Source organism: Oncorhynchus masou, chromosome 1 (genome assembly GCF_036934945.1).
Source record: "Oncorhynchus masou masou isolate Uvic2021 chromosome 1, UVic_Omas_1.1, whole genome shotgun sequence".
NCBI lineage: Eukaryota > Metazoa > Chordata > Actinopteri > Salmoniformes > Salmonidae > Oncorhynchus > Oncorhynchus masou.
In genome coordinates this window covers 68,877,644-68,904,385 of record NC_088212.1, presented here as the reverse complement: position 1 = coordinate 68,904,385, position 26,742 = coordinate 68,877,644, and the positions used below count along the sequence as shown (strand labels likewise).

Sequence of the window (26,742 nt, the reverse complement as noted above, 5' to 3'; positions counted from 1 at the left end):
GCAGAGGTTTTATGTAATTAGCACTACCTGTATCATACAACTTTCCCATTCATATCAATTAAATTCTGTGTATTCACATGAACTTGTACCCATTTAATTTGGAGAGGGAGACATGAGGCTTTAGAGAAGTGATTGTCCACTGAGCTTTGGCTCATACTCTGCTGGAGTGAAACGCTTGTATAGAAACTGTTGCACAACATTCTAGTGAGAATGATCAGACCTTTCCTGCAATCTCTTAGCTCTACGGATACAGTCCTCCCTCCTTCGTGAGTGTTCATTACACACTCAGTGCCACAATCCATCTCACTAAAGCTAAAGCATACCATGGCACAGTAGAGGTCTGGGCTGAAAACAAAAAACAACCTTTCAGGAGGAAAGAAATAGAAGAGGACCGTCCTGAAGCAGACTCTGAGACAAACACTGAGACAGAAATGGATTGATTAGGTATGTGAGCACTTTGTTGAAGTTGATAAAAGGAATAGCTTCTCCACTATGTGAGGGATGACAGAAGTCCAAAACGTGGTGCTTGAGAGATAAGGAGCTGTCTGAACAGCAGGTTGAACGTCCCTGTCAGTGTGGTTTGTTTCCAAGCAGATGTCCTTAACTGGAGGTTATGTCCGTGTGTCCCTGGCCTGCTCTGACGTTCCCTGTTGAGCTAACAGAGTGCCGTAATAAGACGATCACTTTTTCATCTTCCCTTTGGAATGACTACAAATACCGACAGGGGGATTGTGGGAAAATCCACCCTGACATTTCAAAAGACAATTGCCAAGGGAAGGCTTCAGCGAAGGGTGCTCACATCTGCACAACTCCTCTCCTCCAAGGCGGCCTCTCGCACACACTCTGATTCTTAATCCCTTTCATTGGTCCCTTGGCCCGAGATCTCTTATTTTCATTCGGTCTTTGGCAAATCAAATAGCAATACTGTTTGCAAATGTATATGTGTCCAGAGAGCATAGTGTTTATAATGCTCTTGTGCAGGAGCTGCATGGAGGGACCTACCAGATGTATTGGCCTGTTATTGTTTGTGTTTTATCCTCAGGCCTACATACTGTAGAAATATACAATTGTCTTTCATGGTATGAATGTTAAGCTAAACACTATTATTCAAGACATTGTAATAATCACCAGAAGAGCATCTCTGTTAGCTCTGTTACTGCAGTTACAGTTTAGTGTCTTCCTCCTCAGACATAACATAATGCTTGCACCAGATGCCTCGTTAAGAGAGTAAACTCCTCTTGTTTTTCACCATGAGTTACAACAGCAGCCTCGTCTTCGTCTTGCTGATAGTTAAATATGAAACGAGACTTGGGGCCCTCCCTGTCTGCCCTCCTCAGATCTCTGGCCAGAACGGAACTGTAAATTGTGCGACCTCATGAAATATCTGAGCAATATGTCAGAGCTGAGATAGCTGAGGCATGAATGTGGAAACTGAGCTTTGACGCAAGTGACTGCACTATATATTACTTCCCATGGCATTGAAACAAACACAGCCGAGCCAGGATTTTGAGAGAAAAAAAACTTTTTTTACTAAAAAAAGCTATGGTCCATTTTTATATCTTATAATTTCATAGTACATAATTGTATAAACATGAACATAAATGGACATCAATAAGAAACTTACATTATGATTAAAATACATTACTCCTCTTCTTAGCAGGTATGACTAAAATGCTTTTAAGAGGTTAACCATTTTTGTTTTCACGTTTACATTGGTCATACGTGGACATACAGTGTTAAGTGGTAAAATTTCAAATAACAACATGAACAATTAGATATCAACAATTAAAAATTCTAATTAACAGTTTCAATGGACTCATCCATTCATTTCTGAGGTTGAGCGCTTCAGTGGTCTTAGAATGAGCTGATATGCTTCCATGAATGTTACCTGGCAAATCAAAGCAATGACACATAATAACATACAGTGTGAGGTTTGACAATGATACCCCACAACACGACCACACTGCCTCCCAACACGCTACAATGATTAGCTGACATGGGGCAAAGCAGGGATGGCGGTGCGGTGCTTAAAGTCTGTGAGTGTCCAACTCCTAGGGGTTAGGGGGGTTTTGGGGGGGACGTGAACAGAGTAGCCTCTCCCATCGTCTCTTCGAGTGCTTTAGTGTGGTTAGTGGAGGAGGTGGGTGATGGCAGTAGGTGGAGTATAGGTTTGGTGTGAACTTGAGACCGCCGGTGGACACCGGGCTGATGGAGACAGCTGATGTTGATGTGAGGACTGCCCATGGGAGGTGAGGGAGAGGAGTGGGCAGGGAGTTTTCACAGCCAATAGAGTTAGTTGTTCATGGTCATGGCTAGTTGGGATGATCCGTGTGTTTTACCACCACAGACAGACACCCAGAGGGTCAGTGGTGCGCCTCAGAGGAAGTCCTCCTCCACTACATGTAGTGTGGTCGGCCGCCTTAGGAGTTCTTGGCTGAGATCTTTATGGTGATGGTCTTCACCTCTGAGTATTCCTTCAGGCCACAATCCCCCCTGCAAACAAACACACACAATGTCAGTTGAAACAGATTTCTAATGAACTGTAGCAAGCTTATTGTGTACAAAGCTTAATTTAGGAATATTTTGCAACCAAGCTTTTCTCTATTGTAAACACATAGTTTACATGAATACTTGCTTGGCTTTAGTCACGCACATTCAGACAGTGGGCTAGGAACCAGAAAATAATACTTACAATTCACGACCGTTGCCAGACATTTTATATCCTCCAAATGGACACTGCGTGCTCAGGGCATTGAAACAGTTTATCCTAAATACACAAAACATACATCAAACATCAGCTTTGATTCTTCTGCATTGTTTAATAATCGTGTTGAATGGTAATGCTGTCAAGACTGGTTAAATGAAGAGCATGCTGAGTGGAGTGTAGTTGAATACTGTATGAGCTGTCCTTTAAAAAGCTACAGTAATATGAGTCAACCTTTTATACGATCTATGGGGTTAACCAGGGACACATAGATAGTTATGATGATGCGAGGGTCTTACCAGACGGTGCCAGCCTGCATGGCTGTGGAGATGGTCATGGCTTTGGTGATATCGCTGGTGAACACAGCTGCCACCAGGCCGTACTCTGTGTTGTTGGCCCTTTCAATCACCTCATCAATAGTCTTGAACTTCATGATCTGCTGAACTGGTCCAAAGATCTGGAGTGGACAGTCAGCAGTATGTGTAAGATGACATGTTGAAACATTCCATGATGACATCCTTGCTTAGTCACACCATTAAGTATGTGGGGGGCAAGGCCATTAATAAACATTTTAACTTATTTGGAAACCACCTTCTGTAAAATCATAGGGCATGGAAAGTCACACTGTGTTTCAGTCATACTGGGAGTTTTAGTCATAATTTGTATCAGTCATCCAGTGTACCAGTCAGTACCTCCTCTTTTGCGATGCGCATGTCATCTTTGACATTGGAGAAGACAGTGGGCTCGATGAAGAATCCTTTCAGGCCCAGGGCTTTGCCTCCACATTCCAGCCTGGCTCCCTCGCTGATGCCACTTTGAATAAACTCCAGCACGCGGCTCTGCTGCTCCTGGCTGATCTGGATTAAGAGAGAGACGGGGAGTGGAGAGGAGTGGAGAGGAGAGGAGAGGAGAGGAGAGGAGAGGAGAGGAGAGGAGAGGAGAGGAGAGGAGAGGAGAGGAGAGGAGAGGAGAGGAGAGGAGAGGAGAGGAGAGGAGAGGAGAAAGAAAAAGGAGTATATTTAACATATAGTAAATAAAATACATTATATTTGGTCATGCACATATTGAGTCGATAGCTGATATGTTTTGTCATAGAGGGTATTGTTTGACTCCTCCCTCCCTTGCAGGGTCTATGGCCCTCTATCCTCACTTGTGGACCCTGCTCCGTGGTGGGATCAAAGGGGCTTCCTACTGTCCTCCTCTTGGCCCTCTCCACACTCCTGCGAACAAACTCCTCATAGATGGGCTCTTCCACGAAGATACGAGAGCCTGCAGTGCAGCACTGGCCTGCATTGAAGAACACTCCCTGGTGGGCCTGCTCCACAGCTAGATCCACTGAGGAAGAGGAAGAAGAGGAAAAGGGGGGGCTCAGTATACAGTTCATTTTAGAGGTATGTGGTAGAATGTTATAACATATTGAAAAATGTTGATGAAATTCCATATGGTTCTTATAAATTACATGAATTAAAAGTGAATATCATTAAGGCACATACACTACAAATGCACAAAATATATTTTCCAATCATGGTCAGAATGTTTTCTACCACTGTCCAGCTGTTCTCTGTGCTGTGCATTTGCTATCTGACACCTGAGAGACAGGCCCCTGCCGTGGCACACAAGGGGTTAACGGAGCCCAGTGATTTATGGGTCTCGGGCTGATGCAGGCGGCCGCGGCAGGTTCCATTCCCCTGATTTACGGGCCTTGGGGAGCCCCTCTCGCGGCTGCTGAAAGCATTTGAAAGCCCTGGCATCCCCAGTTCTGTGAGACACTTAGAGCTAACATGAGAGCCATCCATCCATTGGTTTTCACAGCCCTGTGAAGCCCAGCGGAAGCTTTTGAAGATGCCAGCGCTCTCACTCCATGTGGACATATCCGCTGTCTCATTTTGCATGTCAGACTAAATTATTGGACAAAACATTGTAAATATTCCCACTCAACCCTCTATCAAGACAATGTCTTTAAGGCAGGGGTTCCTAAACTTTTTTGTCCTGCGACCCCATTTTGATATCAAAATATTTTTGCGACCCCACCATGTAAAAAAAAAAATCATGGAATCAATGGCCAATGTTAATTTTTTTAATCGGGTCTGTTACAGTCTATTACAAATCAGCCTGACAGTGCTTTTGACAGTATTTCAATCTGAAGGAAGTATGGTTTAAAGTTACTGAAATGCATTAGAAAGATATTGAAAAGTTTAGAAGATCATCAGGCATTAATTTTGTATGATCTTCTGTGTAGAGAAGAACTTCATCATTGATGATGTTCTTTTCCCCCCAGTCTGATTTATTGCTTGGTCTTGTCCACTCTGTTCTAATGAGTCCTGGACGACTTGTGGGCATTGTGGAGGGAAACAGTGACGGGCTCATAATATTTTCTGGCAGCTTAAAAGCTTCAAAAGATAGAGCCAAATTTGTCGTGAAAAAACTGAAACGACTCTGTTTATTACAACCCCAATCTAGCGCATATTTTATATCATCGTTTCTCTCGCGACCCCATTTTCAAATCAGGCGATACCACATAGGGAACCCCTGCATCCGTCTGGACGACCACCTACGGGGAAACGGGAGGAACTAATAAAACAGTGTCATCAAACTTACAATCAGCGTCTGCAAAAATAATGTTGGGATTCTTTCCTCCTAGCTCCAGCGTTACTCTCTTCAAATTACTCTTCCCAGCTGCTTCTTGGATCAGCTTGCCGACCTGGGGAGGAAACAGGGCTTGGGTTTAGTTTACTCACGCAGACACAAGCAGACCTGTGGCCAGATCACTAAATGGATGCAGCCATTAAATAGCTTAGCAGGTTGGTTAGGCCCAAAACAAGGGATGCACCACTGGGCCCGCTGAAACACAAGTGTGCCAAACACACAGCCAAAATATCTATTACAGGTTCTGGGAGGCTTCAGCAGGAAAATAAAGTGATGTTTCAGCAGCGAACAGCATCTCTTGTTTAATCAAGCGCAGGAAGAAGCAACCACAGGTTGTGTGGATGGCTGCAGCAACATGGGCTTGTGGCAAATTGAAGTACCTAACTGTGAAAAGTTGTAAAGTGGTGCCTGTTTGGTGCGATGTGGGCCTACACTGCCCTGGCTGGCAGCGCTGAATGTTGAGGATGATCTGAGGAGTTGGGAGTGTTTATGAAATAGCAGCAAGAGCTTTCCTTTCGAAATTCTCTGTTCACAATTTCTCCCTCATCAAAAGTGCTGCTCTCACCATTATCCAAATACTGCTGAATTCCACAGCCCTTTCCCGTCTCCCTCCAGACTCACACAGTGGAGACGTGTAAAAACACTGGTTCTCTAGTAATGCATGGCGTGAGCTCTCAGTGAAAATGAATCCCTTGCGAGTATCTGAGTCTGCCCAGCTGCTCTTATTATACTGATGTATTGTATTGACCCCAACAATATTTCTCAACACCATGAGATGAGATATACCCTTATTACATAGAGACAAGCCTGAGAAAGTGAGCGAGCAGCATTCATAACCATAAACTAACAAGCACACTTCCTGTCCACCCAGGAGTCACTGACACACATGATTTTATTTTCCAGGAGATAAAGAGAAGACCAGCGCTGGGAGAAGATAGAGGGAGTCAAGGGAGGAGGAAAAAACACATCTGAGACCCCCCCCCCCTCAGTGGAAAAGAATGATGCCTCATCTCTTCGCACGAACAATGTTTAGCACTGGAATGTCTCCCTTCCCCAATATTGTCAGACTGCGTTATTCTGTGTAAGGAAATGAGCAGGGCAGCTTGCTGAGTGTTCTGGTTGGAGTGGTAGATCAGCTGTGTGATAGGGACAGCAGGACAAACCTTCCTCTGGCAGGCAGGCAGCAGGCAGCACGGTCTCTAAAGCTGTGCTGGCTGTCGCTGTCTTTGATGGCGGGGCTCAAGGGGTGCTGACTAACATGACGTTAGCGTGCATTCACTGAAGTGTAAAGGAGACACGCTGGACTGGCTCCCACTTGGGCCGCTACTGTGGAGAGTCACAGTCCGGTGTGTGTGCGAGAGTACAAGGATGAGGCACCCCTGACGCAATGGCCACCTGAAAACACCCCCCCCCTAAAAGCCTCTACCCATTCACCCCTCTACCCCCTCCAGCCTCTCAGAGGATGCTGTGTCCACTGTCCCCTCTCGCCCGGTGTGACTGAAACCCAAGGTGACTCACAGTCTGGGCATCTACATTCTCTCACAGCAGCGCTTCATCCACTCTGTAATTGACTCCAGATCACAGGAAACAACAACAGAGAAAGCAATTAAAGACAACTGGCCACTTTTTGGGGAAATGTTCTGTAACTGCCGATGGTAAAAAAAATATAAAAAAATAGGAAAGCTCGTATGTGTGTGCTGCCTGGTAGCATGTAAAGTGATGGTGGAGAAAGCCCTGTGGATGTTCATTGGTTAGGTAATGGAGCATTGATCAAATTATTAAATGACTTAAGTTTGGGCTGCATGAATGGACTCTGAGGATCAATTGAAAACCTATTCACTCTCATTAACTTTATTACTGCATTCAGATTCTCATTAATAACCGTTCAGATGATTTGGACATCTGAGTCTTTGTCATCCTTACAGTGCTTGACAGAGATGTTGCAACATTGATGTAAAAAAAAAATGCAAATTTACAAATCCTGTATATTCTCCATAAAGGCCTGGATTTGATTCAACCACACAATTTAAATAAATATTTTTCTCCATAGTATGCGAGTTTGCTTTGGTTACAGTGTTTCTGTTTGTCCCCTTATCACCAAGAGCAATCTATTATGTCTGCATATGCGTAGCAGTGTTGGTGGGTGCTGAATACCACACACAAACAGTCACTCTCCTCCCTTTCTCTCCAAACAGATCCCCAGAGTCAAAGCAAAGACACTATAAACTCTAGGGCTTCTCTAAACACTACAAAACCCTGTTTCATTTACGACAGATACACGTGAAATGTACACAGGTCATTTCAAAACATAGAAAATCCATTGATTTATGGCGCTTCATAATTATGTTAAGATTACTGTACGTGCTCTTACTGCCTGAGGGGGTGCATTTGTGGTTAGCAATAACAGATGTTTATAAAATGATCTACATGAATGGAATTGGTTGTCATTCTGACTGATCACACAAGACAGAGGAATGCAATCCAACCACAACATCTCCTAATGCTCACTGCCTTACACGGTGTGCCCTTGATCATTCCTAGTTTTCCATCAACATTTTTCCACTATGAAGGCAGCTGTTTTTCCTAGGGACCTGATAGACAACTCAATGTCTGTAAGGTACAGTAGCAGGTTGTCACTACACTGGCTGGGACACTTATGAGCCAGTTTGTCTGTGACTGGTCTATGTATGTCAGTATATGTACAGTATGTCTATGGTGTGTGTGTGTGTGTGTGTGTGTGTGTGTGTGTGTGTGTGTGTGTGTGTGTGTGTGTGTGTGTGTGTGTGTGTGTGTGTGTGTGTGTGTGTACAGTGTAGATATGTGTGTGTGTGTGTGTGTGTGTGTGTGTGTACAGTGTAGATATGTGTGTGTGTGTGTGTGTGTGTGTGTGTGTGTGTGTGTGTGTGTGTGTGTGTGTACAGTGTAGATATGTGTGTGTGTGTGTGTGTGTGTACAGTGTAGATGTGTGTGTGTGTGTGTGTGTGTGTGTGTGTGTGTGTGTGTGTGTGTGTGTGTGTGTGTGTGTGTGTGTGTGTGTGTGTGTGTGTGTGTGTGTGTGTGTGTGTGTACAGTGTAGATATGTGTGTGTGTGTGTGTGTACAGTGTAGATATGTGTGTGTGTGTGTGTGTGTGTGTGTGTGTGTACAGTGTAGATATGTGTGTGTGTGTGTGTGTACAGTGTAGATATGTGTGTGTGTGTGTGTGTGTGTGTGTGTGTGTGTGTGTGTGTGTGTGTGTGTGTGTGTGTGTGTGTGTGTGTGTGTGTGTGTGTGTGTGTGTGTGTAGATGTGTGTGTGTGTGTGTGTGTACAGTGTAGACGTGTGTGTGTGTGTACAGTGTAGATATGTGTGTGTGTGTGTGTGTGTGTGTGTGTGTGTGTGTGTGTGTGTGTGTGTGTGTGTGTGTGTGTGTGTGTGTGTGTGTGTGTGTGTGTGTGTGTGTGTGTGACTGGTCTATGTATGTCAGTATATGTACAGTATGTGTACATTAGTGTGTGTGTGTGTGTGTGTGTGTGTGTGTGGTAAAGTCCAGCAGCAGACTGCTCACCTCTGATCCCCCTGTGGTGAGAAGTAATGACAGGGCACACAGCTTATGTAAGCCCCCATTTGTTTGTCATTTAGACTTCAATACAGGAACCCAATGTCCCCTAATTACCCAGCCCTCCATCTCTGCTGCTCTGCACATGTTGGCCACTGTGTCACTAAAGAAAGCAATAGGGACAGTGGATTATCCGTCAATCGTTTTGTTCAGGGAAATTACCTCAGTTGATCCTGTGAAAGCCACTTTGTCTATGCCCATGTGTGAAGCTATCGCAGCTCCTGCCGTTGGCCCGAATCCTGGCAAAATATTGACGACTCCCGGTGGAAACCCGGCCTGTCAAAACAATATGAGAGGAAACAAGCTTAAGAGGAGAGGACAGGAGAGCCAAGCAAAACCACAGGCAGTGTGGGGGAATCCGGACCCAACCCAACCTCCCTACCAGCAGACCAGAGAGAATGGACAGAACATCAAAAAGACAAGAGGCAAGAGAGACACACTGTATCAGTGAAGGGGAGAGGCCGAACACAGAGAGAAGACATGGAGGATGTGGATAAAGAGGCTCTCAGGATTGGGTTACTGTGGTGATTGTGCTGTACTGTACCTCTTTGACCAGAGATCCGATGTACAGGCAGGTGAGGGGGGTCTGCTCAGCAGGCTTCATGACCACCGTGTTCCCACAGGCTAGCGCTGGACCTAGCTTCCACGCAGTCATCATCAGTGGGAAGTTCCACTGTAGACACAAACACCCCCCACACACACAGGACATCAGACTCTTGACAAAGGGCGCTCACTCATACTCAATAAGTCATCACTGCTCTCCCTGCTCTCCCACACATTCCGTCGCTTACTCACTCATAGACTCTCACTTTCACTTGCCCAACATAGTCATGACAGGAAATGTTCTCTCGCCCTATCTATTCTCTTCCCACATCACTGAGAAAACAAGGAAATTGCAACACATATGCAGTACTTAGAAGGTGTCATGGTACTACACAGGAGGGTGTTATTTCTACTTTACACTGAACCCCAGTAGGCCTCAGCACAGACCCACACACGCTTCCTCAAGCTCTTGCACAATCAATGTTCTGTTCTTACTTCTGTCCTCCTATCCCTAGTCTCTTTCATAGTCCCCCCCTCTTTCTCTCTTCCCCTTCCTTCTCCCCTCTCTCTCTCTGAGCTTATACTGACCTGACACAGTCTTTTTCTCAGCCTGCCAACAGATTTACCCAAATATACACTCACTGATAAGCACAGAGACTTCCAGGAACCTGCACAATATGTTTTAACAAAAGGGCTGCCTCTGTCCCAGACCTCACAACCACCACCATCCCAACACCTTTCCTTCTATCCACCTCTCACTGCATATTGAGTGGGAAGCTTTGCAGATGTGGGAGATTGACTGTTTGATTTGTCCTCTGAGACGAGCCATCTGAATAGAAAACAAACTGGCACACTCACAGGGATGATCTGTCCACACACTCCTATGGGCTCGTGTCTAGTGAACGTAAGATAGTCTCCATCTGTAAGAGGAACATACAAGAACAATGCTCGTTACTATCCTCTGCTCTAACTGGCTTTGGGAAATGAGCATGTATGAGACATTAGCAGAGCAGTGACCGGATGACACATCAAAACATCAGGTGTCCTTGTTGTGCTTTTTACCAACACAATTCATCTTGATCTAAAAATGCAATACATCACACAGTACCATTCTTTTGTTACGCTGCATTGAGCAAAATGATACGTGTCACTCTGTTTAAAGTCAGGAGAAAGCAGTGGGTGTTAAGTTGGAAGGAGAGTTTCATTCCTCTTACATTACCAGAGTAAAGGGAGATACATGTTGAGGGTGTGCCATGTTTATTCGTTCCCTACAACAGTAGTAATAACAATCGATATTGAGTGATAGAAAACTGAACAGTGTTTATTACAATAGAGTTATGTGATGTTCATGAGAACAGGATGGCTAAGGCTTCAGCTGATGAAACATTGCTCCATAGAGGAGGAGGAGGAGGAGCTTGGACCTGGAACTAAGGCCCAAGGGTGGACTGGCCAAGTGCTTCATCTTCCCTGGTGGCCAAGATAAGAACATCGCTGACATCTCAACATCATCCAGGCCACAGAAACAGGTCTATTTGTTTGTTCTGTAACACTGCTGCACATTGGAATAGTGCTCAAGCCAAATTCTGAACTAGCTGAGGACTGGCTGGGTTTGGTGAAGGAACACAGGAGGGGCTTGAAGAGTGACCAGACCACAGTGCTAGTCTCAGGAGGTTGTCAGTACTAGTACTGCTTTCTTAGGTCCTCTGTTTTCTTGGCTACTAAACAATGACTTAACATGCCTATTAAAAGAGTGTGGATGACTTATATAGACTCTCTAATGCCAGGCCCTCAATGACCAGACCACATCTGGTCCTCAGGAGGGTCCCTGAGAACCAACTACTACCCCAACACCACCCCAGCCCACCCAACCCCTCGCCCAGCTAATGGCTACTCTATGACTGAGCTGCGGAGTGGCTGTCCTAACTCCTATAGACTCCCCGTTGCGACGTTTTCAAACGGCTAAATTAGGCAGAACAGCCAGCGGCCCTCGCTCTTTAGTCCTGTCACTGGGCTCCACTGGTGGCAGTCTCAACAGGAGGGCGACCATTAAGGCTCAGATTTACAACTGGCCAGGGAGCAGCCATGTTTACCCTCACATCACCTCTGTGCCCTCAGCACAGCCTATCTCCTGTCCCGCAGGCCCCCAGAGAGAAGCCTGGTGCTCCGCTTATCTGCTGCTAGCTAACTAGTCTTCACCTGGCACTGGCATCAACCACATACCTCTGACCTGTAACATTCTGCCTGGGTTCTAGTTCGTTGAAATTGAAGAGAATAAGAATTCAATGTGCTTTTGGCTACATAACGTACAGTCAGGAAGCCTGAGTTGGAATAGACTTACCCATTGGAATGGACGTTCCATGGATCTTGTCTGCGTATCCAGCATAGTATCTGAGCGTCTTTATGGTTCCCTGGAGGTCCACAAACAGGGTGGGCAGGAAAGGCTTCCCACTGTCCATGGACTCTATAGTCTGGAGAGAAATATATATTAAAACACAATCTTTGTCTTTTTGTTTTTTCCAAGAAACAGTGGGTCTTAACATTATCTCCGGGGGGAAACATGATACTAAAATAACATCATGCTACAGTGCCTATAAGTTATAAATCATCCTTTAAGTCTTAGGGTTATTAGGTTGATTTAACACTATTATAACCACATGGGCAAAAACGTAGTGCTTTTCTCCAGCATCTTTTAAAACAGTCCCCTTGTTTTGACATGTCTCTTTCACAATACGTTTGTTTAAAAAAATGTTTTAAAATATTAATTATTGGAAGCACATGCTTTAAATTGAAAACATCTATGTTAATGTAAAGTGACATAGGATGTCTAGAAAGGTGCCTAAAAGAATCAAGTTATTATTATTAGTATTATTATTTACAGTAAAAGATTTACACATTTATATTTTAAGGGGGTCTGGTATTATGAAGATCCTTCTCTGATATTCCGTGGTACATTACATGGCCATTAATATGGAGTTGCCCCCCCCCCCCCCTTTGCTGCTATAACAGCATCCACTCTTCGTGGAAGGCTTTCCACTAGATGTTGGAGCATTGCTGCCGGGACTGGCTTCCATTCGGCCACAAGAGCATTAGTGAGGTTGGGTGTTGGACTATTCGGCCTGGCTCGCAGTCGGCGTTCCAATTCATCCCAAAGCTGTTCAATTGGGTTGAGGTCAGGACTCTGTGCGGGTCAGTCAAGTTCTTCCGCACTAATCTTGACAAACTATTTCTGTATGGACCTCGCTTTGTGCATGAGGGCATTGTCATACTGAAACAGGAAGAGCCTTCCCCAAACTTTTGCCACCAAGTTGGAAACACAGAATCATGTAGAATCTCACTGTATGCTGTAGTTAATTTTTTCCCTTCACTGGAACTAAGGGGCATAGCCTGAACCATGAAAACAGCCTCAGACCATTATTCCTCATCCACCAAATGTTACAGTTGGCACTATGCATTGGGGCAGGTAGCGTTCTCTTGGCATCTGCCAAACCCAGATTTGTCCATTGGACTGCCAGATGGTGAATCTTGATTCATCACTCCAGAGAACGTGTTTCCACTGCTCCAGAGTCCAATGGCGGTGAGCTTTACACCACTCCAGCAGACACTAGGCATTGTGCATGGTGATCTTAGGCTTGTGTGCGGCTGCTTGGCCATGGAAAACCACTTCATGAAGTTCCCGACGAACAGTTATTGTGTTGACGTTGCATCCAGAGGCAGTTCAGAACTCGGCAGTGAGTGTTGCAAACAAGGACTCACTATTTTTATTCGTTGCACGCTTTAGCACTCAGAGGTCACGTTCTGTGAGCTTGTGTGGCCTACGACTTTGCGGCTGAGCCGTTGTTGCTTTTAGAGGTTTCCACTTCACAATAACAGCACCTACAGTTGACTGCGGTAGATCCAGCAGGGAAGAAAGTTGACGAACTGACCTGTCGGAAAGATGGCATCCTGTGACGGTGCCACGTTGAAAGTCACTGAGCTTGTCAGTAAGGCCATTCTAGTGCCAATGTCTTTTTATTGAGACTGCATGACTGTGTGCCCAATTTTATACACCGGTCAGCAACAGGTGTGACTGAAATAGCCGAATCCACTAATTTGAAGGGGTGTCCACATACTTGTGTATATACAGTTCCTTCGGAAAGTATTAAGGTCCCTTGACTTTTTCCACATTTTGCTAGGTTACAGCCGTATTCTGTAAACCCAAAACAGGTTTTTAGAAATGTTTGCAAATTTACATAAATATTCCGACCCTTTACTCAGTACTTTGTTGAAGCACCTTTGTCAGCAATTACAGCCTCGAGTCTTCTTGGGTATGACGCTACAAGCTTGGCACACCTTTATTTGGGGAGGTTCTCCCATTCTTCTCTGCAGATCCTCTCAAGCTCTGTCAGGTTGGATGGGGAGCGTTGCTACACTGCTATTTTCAGGTCTCTCCAGAGATGTTCGATTGGATTCAAGTCTGAGCTCAGACTGGGCCACTCAAGGACATTCAGAGGTTCTCCAATCTCCACAGAGGAACTCTAGAGCTCTGTCAGAATGACCATCGGGTTCTTGGTCACCTCCCTGACCAAGGCCCTTCTCCCCCAATTGCTTAGTTTGGCCATGCGGCCAGCTCTAGGAAGAGTCTTGGTGCTTCCAAACTTTTTGCTCTGACATGCACTGTAAACTATGGGACCTTATATAGACAGGTGTGTGCTTTTCCAAATCATGTCCAATCAATTGAATTTACCACAGGTGTACTCCAATCAAGTTGTAGAAACATCTCAAGGATGATCAATGGAAACAAGATTCACCTGAGCTCAATTTCGAGTCTCATAGCAAAGGGTCTGAATATTTATGTAAATAAATATAAAAATAAAAAAATAAAAATTGGCAAAAATTTCTCAAAACCTGTTTCTGCTTTGTCATTATGAGGTATTGTGTGTAGATTGCTAAAGATTTTTTATTTATTTAATCAATTTTAGAATAAGGCTGTAACGTAAAATGTGAAAAAAGTCAAGGGATCTGAAAATGTTCCTAAGGCACTGTATAGTGTATGTTTCTTTGAGCATGTTGCTAAAACGAAGAAGTCCGGGATCTGGACTTTGAGCACTATGGTAAACTCACTGCTAGATAGGCACTGTCCCTCTCCACCAGGTCAGCCAGTTTAGCCAGCAGTCTACCCCTTTCTGACGCATCCATCCTCCGCCACACTGAACCAAGGGTGAAGGCCAGCCGGGCCGCCTGCACCGCCTTGTCCACATCAGCCTGTAGAAGAGAAACAGTTTAATGAAATTAATCAGCTTGTGGTAGAGGAACAGAGAAACCGTATCCAGTACACAGTTTAATGATAGAACCTTATCCAGTTAACAGGTGTTTCTCCACCTCCACTGAGACAAATAAAATGTGTCTTTCTATTCCGTATGATACTTAATGGATCTTCCATTAGCATGTTTAAGGCTTGTTCTGCTTCAGTTATTCCACACAGAGGTGCTGATTTAGGGAAGGAGAGGAGGAACTGCCGAGCCAGAGAACCAAACCACATTAGACTAAACTCCCAACCCGTTTGCTTTCCTTATTTTTTGGACACATAACTCACACATGGACAATGCATGAAGGAGAGGGTGCCAGGGCAGAGGTGGTAGGAAACACGTGTGGAAAACCCAAGCATAGCTCTGTATAACAAACATCTAATCCTCAAACACTCCAAGGGAAAATACTTGTGTTTTCATTTCTGAAAATATAAGATATGGGGAATGCAGAAACTACAGATTTGTTTTTATTTTCTACAATACCTTCTCTGCTTCTTGGACCTCACAGATCTGCTCTCCGCTGGCAGGATTGTAGACTGGGAAGGTCTTTCCGCTCACAGAGTCTTGCCACTCATTGTTGATGAAAATCTGAAGGGAGAAAAGATGCAGCGTTCAGTGCACAGGATGGAGAGGCCCATGTGAGAGGGAAAATCTGGTTCTAGGAGCAGCTCTGTTTCTCTCCAGACACTATTCAGCCATTCCTGCTCTAAAGAGGCACGGGGGCCCTGGTATAACATTATACTTGTGCAGTTTTCTCAACACACAAATTCTCAATCAAGACAGAAGTATTTATCTGATCAAATTAGAAATATGCTGTTAAAAAACATGATGTGTTTAATGATTAGATTATTGGGATCAGTTTGAGAGGGAGCATAATTGGAAGGTTGATGTCCAAAGTGAATCATTGGCATTGTGTGTTATATTGTTACCGTGGCGCAAATAAACCAATAATCTATTCAGTAACTAATTGTAGTTCTTGATAAAACAGTCTAGTGAGAGTGAGCCTGGCTCCTACCAGTGCGTCTCAGTTCTTGTGTAAGGGAGGGAGGGAGGCAGGCAGGCAGGGAGGGAGGGAGGGAGGGAAGGAGGTAAAGGGAAGAATCTGTGAAAATGTGGACAGAGATTCCTGCCTGCCCGGCATGGCTCTCTGGGGAGTACTCCAACATCCAGACAAAGAGGTGGGGGAGAGATAAATCCCTATCAGACACTAGACACCCCCTCAATCTCTCACACACACACACACACATACACATATATACACACACACACACAGAGAGACACACGTTTCACAACATCGCTGCTCGTTTATGAGATCATAAAACACGGGCCACACTTGGTTTCTGAGATGCGTTAAAGCAAGCCGTCCGTTAAACAACCACCTGGGATTCCAAACGGACTCTTTTCAAGCTCGATAAAGACCCAAAGAAAAATAAATGTTTAGACAAAAAACAGAAATGGGACATATCTCGAGGAATTGGCCTGAGTGAATGTGTTTAATAACAGTCATGTGAGCTTTAAAAATAAAAAAAACCTAACAAACTGGTGTGATTTGATCATACAAATGTGACGGATGTCTTATGTAAGAGTAAGGTAAATAGAATCTGTCTCAGTCCCGTTGGCTTATTGACATGTTTGGGTCTATCACAGCGCCTCCTCAGACACTGTTTTTAATTGATGTCAGTCTGTCTGATAGATGGGGTGTTAAGAAAACATCTGCTGGCTTAAATCCTCCTGTATACACATCTGCTCTTACCATATTTTTATTTGAGAGGGAGAAAAGATACACTGAGAGCAGAACTGAAAGCAGGGTTCAAGTGTCCCGCTGGCCCAGGCCTCTCTAGCTCTACAACATGGTTACCAACGTAAACTTAGAGGCTTAAGTACAATTTAATTGGCTGTAAACTGTGAGGAGTGTTTACTTTAGGGCAGGTATAAAATGCCAGCGTGCTTGGAAACCATTGAAGACTCAGCACACAGACATCACTCTCACTCCCTTCCACTCACTCTCTCCTGCAGTTGGCTGCTTTACAAGAAGAACCTTGCACATGAATAACTCATGTTTGAGTGTTTTAGGTGTTCGGTATCTGCCTGTACCACTCTGTGGGCCATACCATACAGCCTTGTACACCACTTCAATGAATCTGCATTAGCCTGCCCTGAACGCTTCCTCACACACAGATAGAAACAGGCCCACTGAGGGTCCTCGTCCAACACATCTAAGCACAGCACACAAAGTGGGCCCACAGCCATTTCAGACAGCAGAATCAACACAGGCCCCCAGTGGGCTCTCTCCCATCCACAACCCAGTCTTTATTAGTGGACTCTCTCCCGGCCACAGCTCAACCTTCTCAGTGAGTTCTCTCCCAGCCACAGCCCAGCCTTGTCAGTGAGTTCTCTCCCAGCCACAGCCCAGCCTTGTCAGTGAGTTCTCTCCCAGCCACAGCCCAGCCTTGTCAGTGAGTTCTCACCCAGCCACAGCCCAGCCTTGTCAGTGAGTTCTCACCCAGCCACAGCCCAGCCTTGTCAGTGAGTTCTCTCCCAGCCACAGCCCAGCCTTGTCAGTGAGTTCTCACCCAGCCACAGCCCAGCCTTGTCAGTGAGTTCTCACCCAGCCACAGCCCAGCCTTGTCAGTGAGTTCTCACCCAGCCACAGCCCAGCCTTGTCAGTGAGTTCTCACCCAGCCACAGCCCAGCCTTGTCAGTGAGTTCTCACCCAGCCACAGCCCAGCCTTGTCAGTGAGTTCTCTCCCAGCCACAGCACAGCCTTGTCAGTGAGTTCTCACCCAGCCACAGCCCAGCCTTGTCAGTGAGTTCTCACCCAGCCACAGCCCAGCCTTGTCAGTGAGTTCTCACCCAGCCTATCCAAACCAAGTGTTCTCAGGCGCCTTCCATCGGGGGCCACCTTTAATCTGACTCTCATTAAGAGCACTTCATAAAAGTGTCAGTGACGACGAGGAGCTGAGGGCCTGCTACAAAAACAGAAAGCCCTATAGAGCACGGAATTAGTTTTAAAATTTATAGGGGCCACTGTAGTGGAACGCCCTAAATCAGGGGAGCCCCCTGAAAGCCCTGACAGTCTGAGCAAGAATGCAGTCCGTGGGTAGCTTTATGCACGGCGTAACCCCTCTCACAAGGCACCGCCGAAGGAGAGGGGATAAAACAGGGGAACAGTGGACCAGGCCGCCATCTAAATCATGGCTAGAAAAGGACAACCATCAGCCACCGTTTGGCTCGGCCCTCTCGGGGCTCAGGGGGCTGTTAGACTTTTGTCTCGTCCCATTCAGAGAGTTGATTAAGACGACAAGGCTGAACACTAAATCAACTCTCAACGTTTCTTAAAATTGCTTTTAGGTTCATTTAGAAACTAAGGGAAAAAAACAAAGATGGAAACTCAAGAGCAAAAGTGCAAATTTTGAAATGATGTGTTTTCTTTTTGTTTTTCCCATCCCCCCGTGGTGTCCTTGCTCTCACCACACATGGCGGTTTCATTTGTATAGAAATCCTTATTCCCATATAAGTACTCACTGCATTTGATAATGAGCCACTATAAATAAATTGACCATGTCTTAGCCCCAATCAAGTCTAGCAAATTGAATAAAATAACTGCTACAGTACTAGTCACAAGTTTTACGATTTTCTACATTGTAGAATAATAGTGAAGGCATCAAAAATAAAAACAAATCAAAATATATTTTAGATTTTAGATTATTCAGAGTAGCCACCCTTTGCCTTGATGACAGCTTTGCAAACTCTTGGCATTTACTTAACCTGATTCATGAGGTAGTCACCTGGAATGCATTTCAATTAACAGGTGTGCCTTGTTAAAAGTTAATTTGTGGAATTTCTTTGAGCCAATCAGTTGTGTTGTGACAAGGTAGGGGTAATATACAGAAGATATCTGTATTTGGTAAAAGACCAAGTCCATATTACGGCAAGAACAGCTCAGATAAGTAAAGAGAAATGACAGTCCATCATTAATTAAAGACATGAAGGTCAGTCAATATGGAACATTTCAAGAACTTTGAAGTTTCTTCAAGTGCAGTCGCAAAAAAACATCAAGTGCTATGATGAAACTGGATCTCATGAGGACTGCCACAGGAAAGGAAGACCCAGAGTTACCTCTGCTGCAGAGTTACCAGCCTCAGAAATTGCAGCCCAAATAAATGCTTCACAGAGTTCAAGTAACACACACATCTCAACATCAACAGTTCAACAGGAGACTGATTCACAGGAGACTGTGAATCAGGTCTTCATGGTCAATTTGCTGCAAAGAAACTACTACTAAAGGACACCCATAAGAAAAAGACACTTGCTTGGGCCAAGAAACACGAGCAATGGACATTAGACCAGTGGAAATCTGTCCTTTGGTCTGATGAATCCAAATTTTGGATTTTTGGTTCCAACCTCAGTGTCTTTGTGAGATGCAGAGTAGGTGAACGGATGATCTCCGCATGTGTGGTTCCCACCGTAAAGCATGGAGGAGGATGTGTGATGGTGTGGGGGTGTTTTACTCGTGACATTGTCAAGGCACACTTAGCCAGTATGGATACCACAGCATTCTGCAGCGATACTCCACCCCATCTGGTTTGCGCTCAGTGGGACTATCATGTGTTTTTCAATAGGACAATGACCCAACACACCTCCAGGCTGTGTAAGGGCTATTTGATCAAGAAGGAGAGTGATGGAGTGCTGCATCAGATGACCTGGCCTCCACAATCACCCGACCTCAACCCAATTGAGATGGTTTGGGATGAGTTGGACCGCACAGTGAAGGAAAAGCAGCCAACAAGTGCTCAGCATATGTGGGAACTCCTTTAAGACTATTGGAAAAGCATTCCAGGTGAAGCTGGCTAAGAGAATACCAAGAGTGTGCAAAGCTGTCATCAATGCAAAGGGTGCCTACTTTAAAGAATCTAAAATATATTTTGATTTGTTTAACACTTTTTTGGTTACTACATGATTCCATATATGTTATTTCATAGTTTTGATGTATTTACTATTATTCTACAATGTAGAAAATAGTGAAAATAAAGAAAACCCCTAGAATGAGTAGGTGTGTCCAAACTTTTGACTGGTACTGTATGTCAGTCACAAAACCTGTTTTAAGATGATAACTGATATGAGAAAGCTTTATGTTGTGTGTATTGTGCAACTAGGAAAGAAAACAAGTGGTGGGATCCAAACCTCTCACAGTACACCAACATGAAGACAATTGCTAAAAAATGCATAGAACCTTTACACTGAATGAAATCAATCGATTTGTGTTTACAAGGAACTGCTTCAAGCTGTGTGGTTTCTTAGTATTTGGTAAACACGCAGGCCATTTTGGTATTACAGAAAGTTGGCAGAGTTTGTGCTCCCGGTGAAGCCGTGACATCTGATCCTCCTACAGCACAGAGAGAAAGAGAGAACTGCCTGGCGTGGATGGGAACTGGACAGTCTGCAGATAGGTCAACACTTTATGCATGGGCCACAGGACAGCTGCAAACATTTAGCAACCCCCATGTTTTCCTGTTAAAACTGTCAATCTCACAGTGCTGACAGTACTTGTCTGTTTGGCTGATGAAATGATGAGACATGCGCGCATGAAGCCAACGACAAACACAAGGGCTACAGAATACACATTTCTGATCACATCAGCGTGGCTCTATTATTCACTGTAAAGGGCACAACATTTCAACATGAAAATATGCTCTGCTTATCTACAACATGCTCTCAATGCAATGGGACGAGGTGGTTATCATCTCGACCAAGCAAAAGGTGGATATACAGCGGAATCCCCTGGGAATACATGTGCAATCAGCAGACATTGAGAAACTAAAGAGTAATGTTCCGTCAGTTCAGTGAAGTCAAAGCGCAGTCCTGCTGATCCATTTCTCATCTGCCACTGTGCTCTCTCTGGAGGCTGCTCCACAACTGCACTAGGGAGTGAGGGCAGGCAGGGGATGCCAAAGTACTCACTGCAGCCAGCAAAACATCTGTTTGGCCTCTAGCGTCTTCTCATGGCTCACACGCTTAAGGAATATTTAATGGGACTCATTTCTCGTCCATTTTCGTGAGGCAGGAGAGAGTAAAAAACATACATACATATATGTTTATACACAACAGGCCAAGATTCCACAGCCAGACGTATCCTGATCAGGGCACCTGCAGCTTTCGTCTGCACAGGAAGTTTCATATCCTTTCCTATCACAGGACCTCTATTTCCGTTCTGTTTTCTGGATCTGTTTCAAGACATTTAGAATTACTACTGTTTCAAGCGAGGGGAGGGCATGTGAAACTGGAGCCCAGTTGGTGTTTTTTCCCCAGTCTTCCTGACACCAAAGAACTTTCATGTTTTCCATTCACACACCCGGAGACAATGCCACCCTGCTCTACTGGGTGTGGAGGGGATGACCCCGCTGTCACCGACTGGCAAACATCTTTGTCTTGACTGTGTGTGTGGTGAGAAAGTTTAATCTTTTCCCCCTCACTCCTTAACAAGATAAATAGAAATTCAATAGGAAACTGTGTTTGAATATGAATTGTCATTTGTTCAAATGGATGGAAGATGTGGGAGTTGGAGTTGGGCGGCACAGCCTCTTCTAAGCAGCCATGTGGTGCCAATGTCTACAGAGTCTGAGATTGACACTTTCACTGAGGTACACTGAGTTTGTCTTTCAATCAGCTGTATCATCTGTGTAGATTTCAAACATAACATTTATCCTAATTAAATAAATATATGTGTTAAAGAAATAGCCTAATTTCATAAAATAATATTGTGGATATCAAATCCCAGATTTTCATAAAGAGCATAAGCCTTTAAGACTGAAAGACTTAACCATACTTTTCTAAGGGTTCAAATGATCAAATTATTACATTGATGTAAGAATATAATATTCTATGCTTCCACAACATTCTGTCAGTGGGAGAAATAACTCAAATAAATGTAATCTGGGTAGAATATAACTACAGTGATCCACTAGTGATAAGGGGTGACTGGGGCCTGGTGACTATGACTTCATGTCTGGCAGACTTCTGCTCTCTGTGTATCTAAGACTCTCTAGAGGGGAGAGTTTCTTTTATGGATATCAGAGGATTTATGGAGCCAGCAGTTTTTCACAATGACACCATAAGGATTTACATGTTCCATGTCAACCGGCCTGAAGACTTAAGGTATAGAAGTTAATGGGATAACCTCCCTGTCACCAGACTTCCTTAAAGAGTGATTAAGAGACAGGCGACGCGATGTTGACGCCTCTGCTCAGATGATAATTTACACTCACTGCACAAACAGCCATTTCACACCGACGTACATATTCATGGTACCGCAAGCTCACCCTGTCACAACCAGGGATGTGTATAACTACTTTTGTGAGTGTGCGTCTTAGAGAAAGAAGGGGGGAGAGTGTGAAACGAGAAAGAGAGGGAATCAGAGCGAGAGAGAGAAGAAGAAAAAGAGAACACTCGCTGTGCTAGTTGTGATAAATCATTCAGGCTCCAAGTATCCTCCACCTTGGGGTTTGTTTGATGTTCATCGCAGTAAGATGGTGGTTTTGAAGTGAAAAACTCCAGAAGTGCAGGTCAGGCTTTGGCAAGGCAGGGCACTGACCCACACTGTGAGACAGGCCCATAATTTACAGCCCAGTGGACAGCACCTAGCATTGGGGAGCCCCAGCCTTCATCTGTACTATCTCAATCAGTGACGGATTGATGGGGCCTCTTCCATTCATCCACACTGACTGACTGACTGGACCTCTCCTCACAGATTAGTTTACAAAACTCTTCCTCGCTTCAATAGACAGGTTATAGGTTCCTATTAGGGCCAAAAGTGTCAGCAATTGCACAATGAGTTAACTTAAGCCAATCTGGAAAATAATAGCCATTATTTATATTGGGAAGCTATGTAATGAGCAAGGCAACTGCGTCTAGTTGAAGTCTGGTATGTTTGAACATTGTGAAGGTTGCATATGAATAGCTATTCCTGTTTTCAATGCATTTGACACAATTGAAAATTAAACCCTATTTGGATTACGGTCCAAATTCCTGTACCAGGATTCACTGATTTTACAGTCCTCATTCCCCACAGTCTATGTAAGTTTACAGGTGTAGGATCTTAATTTGAGCACCCTGTTGCAGGAGAACTGCAATGCAGGAAATGTAAAACTTGTAGTGTATTTGAGGTTTTGAAAGGCTTCTGAAGTTTGTAATATCCACTTTGAAATTTTCGACTTGATTTTCCCTTACGAAAAATTGATCAACCCTGACAAAAATGTCCATGAATTATAAACCACATAATAATTCACATCTCCTGTTGCTGCAGGATTATTTTCTCAAATCAAGATCCTACATCTGTATTAGTACACTGAACTACAACCGTGCTACAATGACTCCAGTTAACATTAACTTCAGTTACTTATGTCCTGCTGACAATGAGGAATCCTTGCATAACAGTTTTGTAGTAAACAATGAGAGAAGAAATGTCTATAACCTTGGCCATTCAAACATTATTAAGTGTCATACACAATAAGTATCAATTCAAACACATTTTGTGAACTCAACTTTGCATTTCCAGGTGTCTCTCTCAACAACTTGAAGGAGAATGTGCCAGAAATACTCCTTCCCTCCATCTCTAAAGATTTATTCTTCTAGGTGTCTGGTTTAACGACTCCTAATCATTGAGCGGTGTGAGAAGCCACCCGGGCCAGAGAAATCACTCACTAAAACCCTGAGAACACTGGCTCTGTCTCCATTCATTAACTATACACCACACAGTTGATCCTTCTCCTCTCTCTCCCCGCTCTGCAAAAAGCTAAAATCATCAATAAATGCCCATCAGGGTAGGCTAATTTATGGCTTCCTTCGTGGTGCTATCAGCCCTGTGGACTACCTCACAGACGGAGAGCTCTAAAGCCGACTCTTCTGTGACCATTCAAATGCTATGTTTTTATACTAGCTTAGTGTCTTACTACCCAGCTGGTTTCAGGCCACAAGCTATGGTGAAGTGGGGGTAGGGTGGATGGAGGAACCGAGACCCGAGCACCCTCTTTTTACGGCTGTAGCTACAGGAGAGCGGGGGGTGTGAAAAAGGGAGATTTGTTTTTTATAACAAAGCAAAGGGAGACCTGAGCAGACCTTGAAAAGTCTCACTGATCTGCACAATCCCACGCAGGGAGGGAGATCGCTTAACTGACACGTTCACACAAATGTCTCTTTGACGCCAAACAGTTCATGGCTCAGTGAAAGGGACAAGGGGCAAAACGTCTATGGAGATGACACCTCTCTATCTCACACCTCTCTACAGTCACTGTTGGTGCTAAACATACTATGGGCATATCTTCAGGGACACACTATTGGTAACCTTCGTGTGTAAAACAAAACTGTTGACTGAAAAAAATGCATGCCCAGTCATGGTGACTATCTCAAAGTGTATTCATATTCACTTATCAATGATCATGCTTTACAGTAAGTAGAAAAAACATCAACATACTCAAACTCACGTGAGACCAAGGAAACAATTCTAACCCTGAGTGTAAGGAGCTTCGTTACAAGCATGTTCATTCTCAGCTCTCTACTGGACATCTGGCTGCAAAAGGCAGAGGCACATCACACAACTAGCCTACAAGGAGTGGAAGAATGCGTAGGGCTACACAGAGAGCATGCGCCCACAGTCCAGAAGGCCAGCTCTCTCCTAGCTATAGACTCTGCTCGCAGTGTTCATTCTCCCCCTGGCAGGCAGGCGGTGGGGTGGATAGAACATGAACAGGGTGTGAGGAGAGGAGCGCCTGCGTCAGGGGTGGCCATAAATCAGTGATCTCCTGCCCCCCATGTCCACCAAACCAACAGGGACTGGAGGATTCAAATTCCTGGGGGTTAATTCACCAAGGCCTGCGCTCCCTAAAGGTTCTCCCATACATTCCACCCTTTGCGTGCATTCTTTTAAATAATACTAAGCATTAGGGAGGTAGAGAGAGGGAGAGAGGGAAGCAGAGCTGATAGCATGACTGTGCACATAAGGCAGGCGTGCTAAACCAGCCCTCCTCTTAAGGCGAGTAGACCACTGTAAGTTGCTTGTTGCCTCAGCGAAATGCCCTTTGAACTTACAACAACGAGGTGTGAGGCTAATACTGATCATAACACTGTACTTACATATTGTGCTGTTATGGAGCTCTCCTCAATAAGGAGTGCCCTTTACTCACACTCATGGCAATAAAAGCATTGGATTTCAAACTGCAGAAGCGACCATGCTATAGCAAACAGACAAACATCCACATATTATACATGTTCAGATGGTGACTCTACAGTCAGGTCCTAGTGATTTGATTAAGTGTATACTAGCATTAAATAAATGGGAGTTTAGAAATAGCCTATACTGACATCACAGGGCCTATATTATTCCCATTAATGTAACCCTCAAAATGCAAGCATAAAATGTGTAAACAATAATGACCATAAATATGACGCTTTCAGAGGAAGCCCTTGGAGTCTGATTCCTGCTATTGCTGTGTAGGCCTAATTAAACGCCCACAGAGCCCATAATAACGAAGCACAAGTGTAAACGCACAAAAATAAATTGAAATACCATTCAAATAGAATTTATAGTACCCATAAAAATAAAATATGTAGGAAATATTAGACTTGTGATTGAAATAGGTCTTCCCATTTCATTGAGTGTTCTTGCTAATTTTGTATGAGGTCAGAAGAGTCATGCGGACTTCTAAGGACAATAATGGACTAGAGCACCACGACTTTTGCAATTAATTCCGTGAATCTAATAACTTATTCTGAATCACAGTGAAATTAATAGAATTTACAACATGCCTAATGCTTTCTGAAACCAGCTAAATTGCTTATTACAGCAGGCAAAGAAACCAAAACCCTCCTAATTTTATGAGGAGGTTGAATAAAATTAGTTTAAATACATATTTTGAAACGAAAAAAGCACACTTAACATAAAATATTATAATATGGCTATAAAATGTATATCAGACCAAACCATGGATTTTTGCAACAACAAAAATATCTTCCAAATTGAATATTTTCAATTCAACCGTCTTTTGAAATTATAGGTGTGAATGAATCTACACTCATCACAGCAACACGGTCATTTTTCAAATGTTATGTCAAAGTGATATAAGATACATGGGAATCATGTATCGGTAGGTTAAGGGACGTTTATTCTATCTGGACATAATTGCATAACGGCAACATTCTATCTGGAAAAATGCTGACCTTTACTAAATGACTGCTGTCACCTGTGATACATACTATTCATTGTAGCCACTGCAGATGACATACAGACTACATGAGTCATGGTGAATATAAAAGTGAAATAAAAACCACCTGTGCAAAATAATTATGTTGGCAGCACTGTTAATCATTCAAACATGCCTTGGAGATGACACTCGATGTGGCCGTATGTGATAACTTTTAGAAAAGTTTCACACATACTGTACGCCACATGTTGATGAGCTATATTCTATGCTATGAGTTGAGCAATGAATGTGAGCAAAGATCTGAAACAAATTTTACGACGGTAAATCCAGAACTTGAATGAACATTTTAAACCTGACTCAATCACCTGTACTGTGGGGAAAGACATTGCCTAAATTGGGCAGTTCCATACTTCGAAAATTGTGCGCTATCTATCATCTACAGACAAATAACTTTGGGGGGGAAATATTCTGCATACGAGAAGAGATATGGTACATTGAACATAATATGTGACTCGGAGTAAAAGTTCAAGTTGTTTCACAGACCTTGGTGTACTTGATATCCGCGTTGGGTACCGGCGAGGGCATCAGCTGGAGAGATGCCATGAGCGCAGCGGCATCGGCGTCGGTCTTCACTTCACCAGGGAGTTCGATTTTACTGGAAGTCATCGCGCCTGCCTCCGTGTGTCTGTTGCAGATGCGTCTTCGTTTTTTTCTACTGATTTCTGATTAGGACTTTGGAATCCTTCCTGTGTTTATAACCAGGTGTCAGCCG

General features: G+C 44.1%; 1 protein-coding gene and 1 long non-coding RNA gene across 2 annotated transcripts; one reads left to right on the top strand and one right to left on the bottom strand.

The window, feature by feature from the left end:
* The first annotated feature begins 358 nt into the window (after positions 1-358).
* On the top strand, positions 359-7,387 carry LOC135549227 (uncharacterized). Its single transcript, XR_010456966.1, has 3 exons — positions 359-444; positions 3,832-4,095; positions 6,254-7,387. It is a non-coding gene; the product is annotated as an uncharacterized LOC135549227 (long non-coding RNA).
* On the bottom strand, positions 1,511-26,742 carry LOC135549214 (retinal dehydrogenase 2-like). Its single transcript, XM_064979246.1, has 13 exons — positions 26,514-26,742; positions 15,259-15,363; positions 14,591-14,731; positions 11,829-11,958; positions 10,349-10,410; positions 9,492-9,620; positions 9,110-9,223; positions 5,303-5,405; positions 3,855-4,039; positions 3,397-3,561; positions 3,004-3,161; positions 2,693-2,767; positions 1,511-2,493 (listed from the first exon to the last, which is right to left on the bottom strand). Exons 1-13 carry the CDS (start codon positions 26,634-26,636, stop codon positions 2,421-2,423), a joined length of 1,563 nt encoding a protein of 520 aa, XP_064835318.1. The 5' UTR covers positions 26,637-26,742; the 3' UTR covers positions 1,511-2,420.

Excerpts from the sequence above, each read along its gene's own strand:
- LOC135549214 (XM_064979246.1), bottom strand. The coding sequence starts at position 26,636 with ATGACTTCCAGTAAAATCGAACTCCCTGGTGAAGTGAAGACCGACGCC. Across the intron at positions 5,406-9,109 it reads CTTTCACAGGATCAACTGAG|GTCGGCAAGCTGATCCAAGA; the intron begins GTAATTTCCCTG and ends TTTCCTCCCCAG. Across the intron at positions 3,162-3,396 it reads TGCGCATCGCAAAAGAGGAG|ATCTTTGGACCAGTTCAGCA; the intron begins GTACTGACTGGT and ends TGTCCACTCCAG.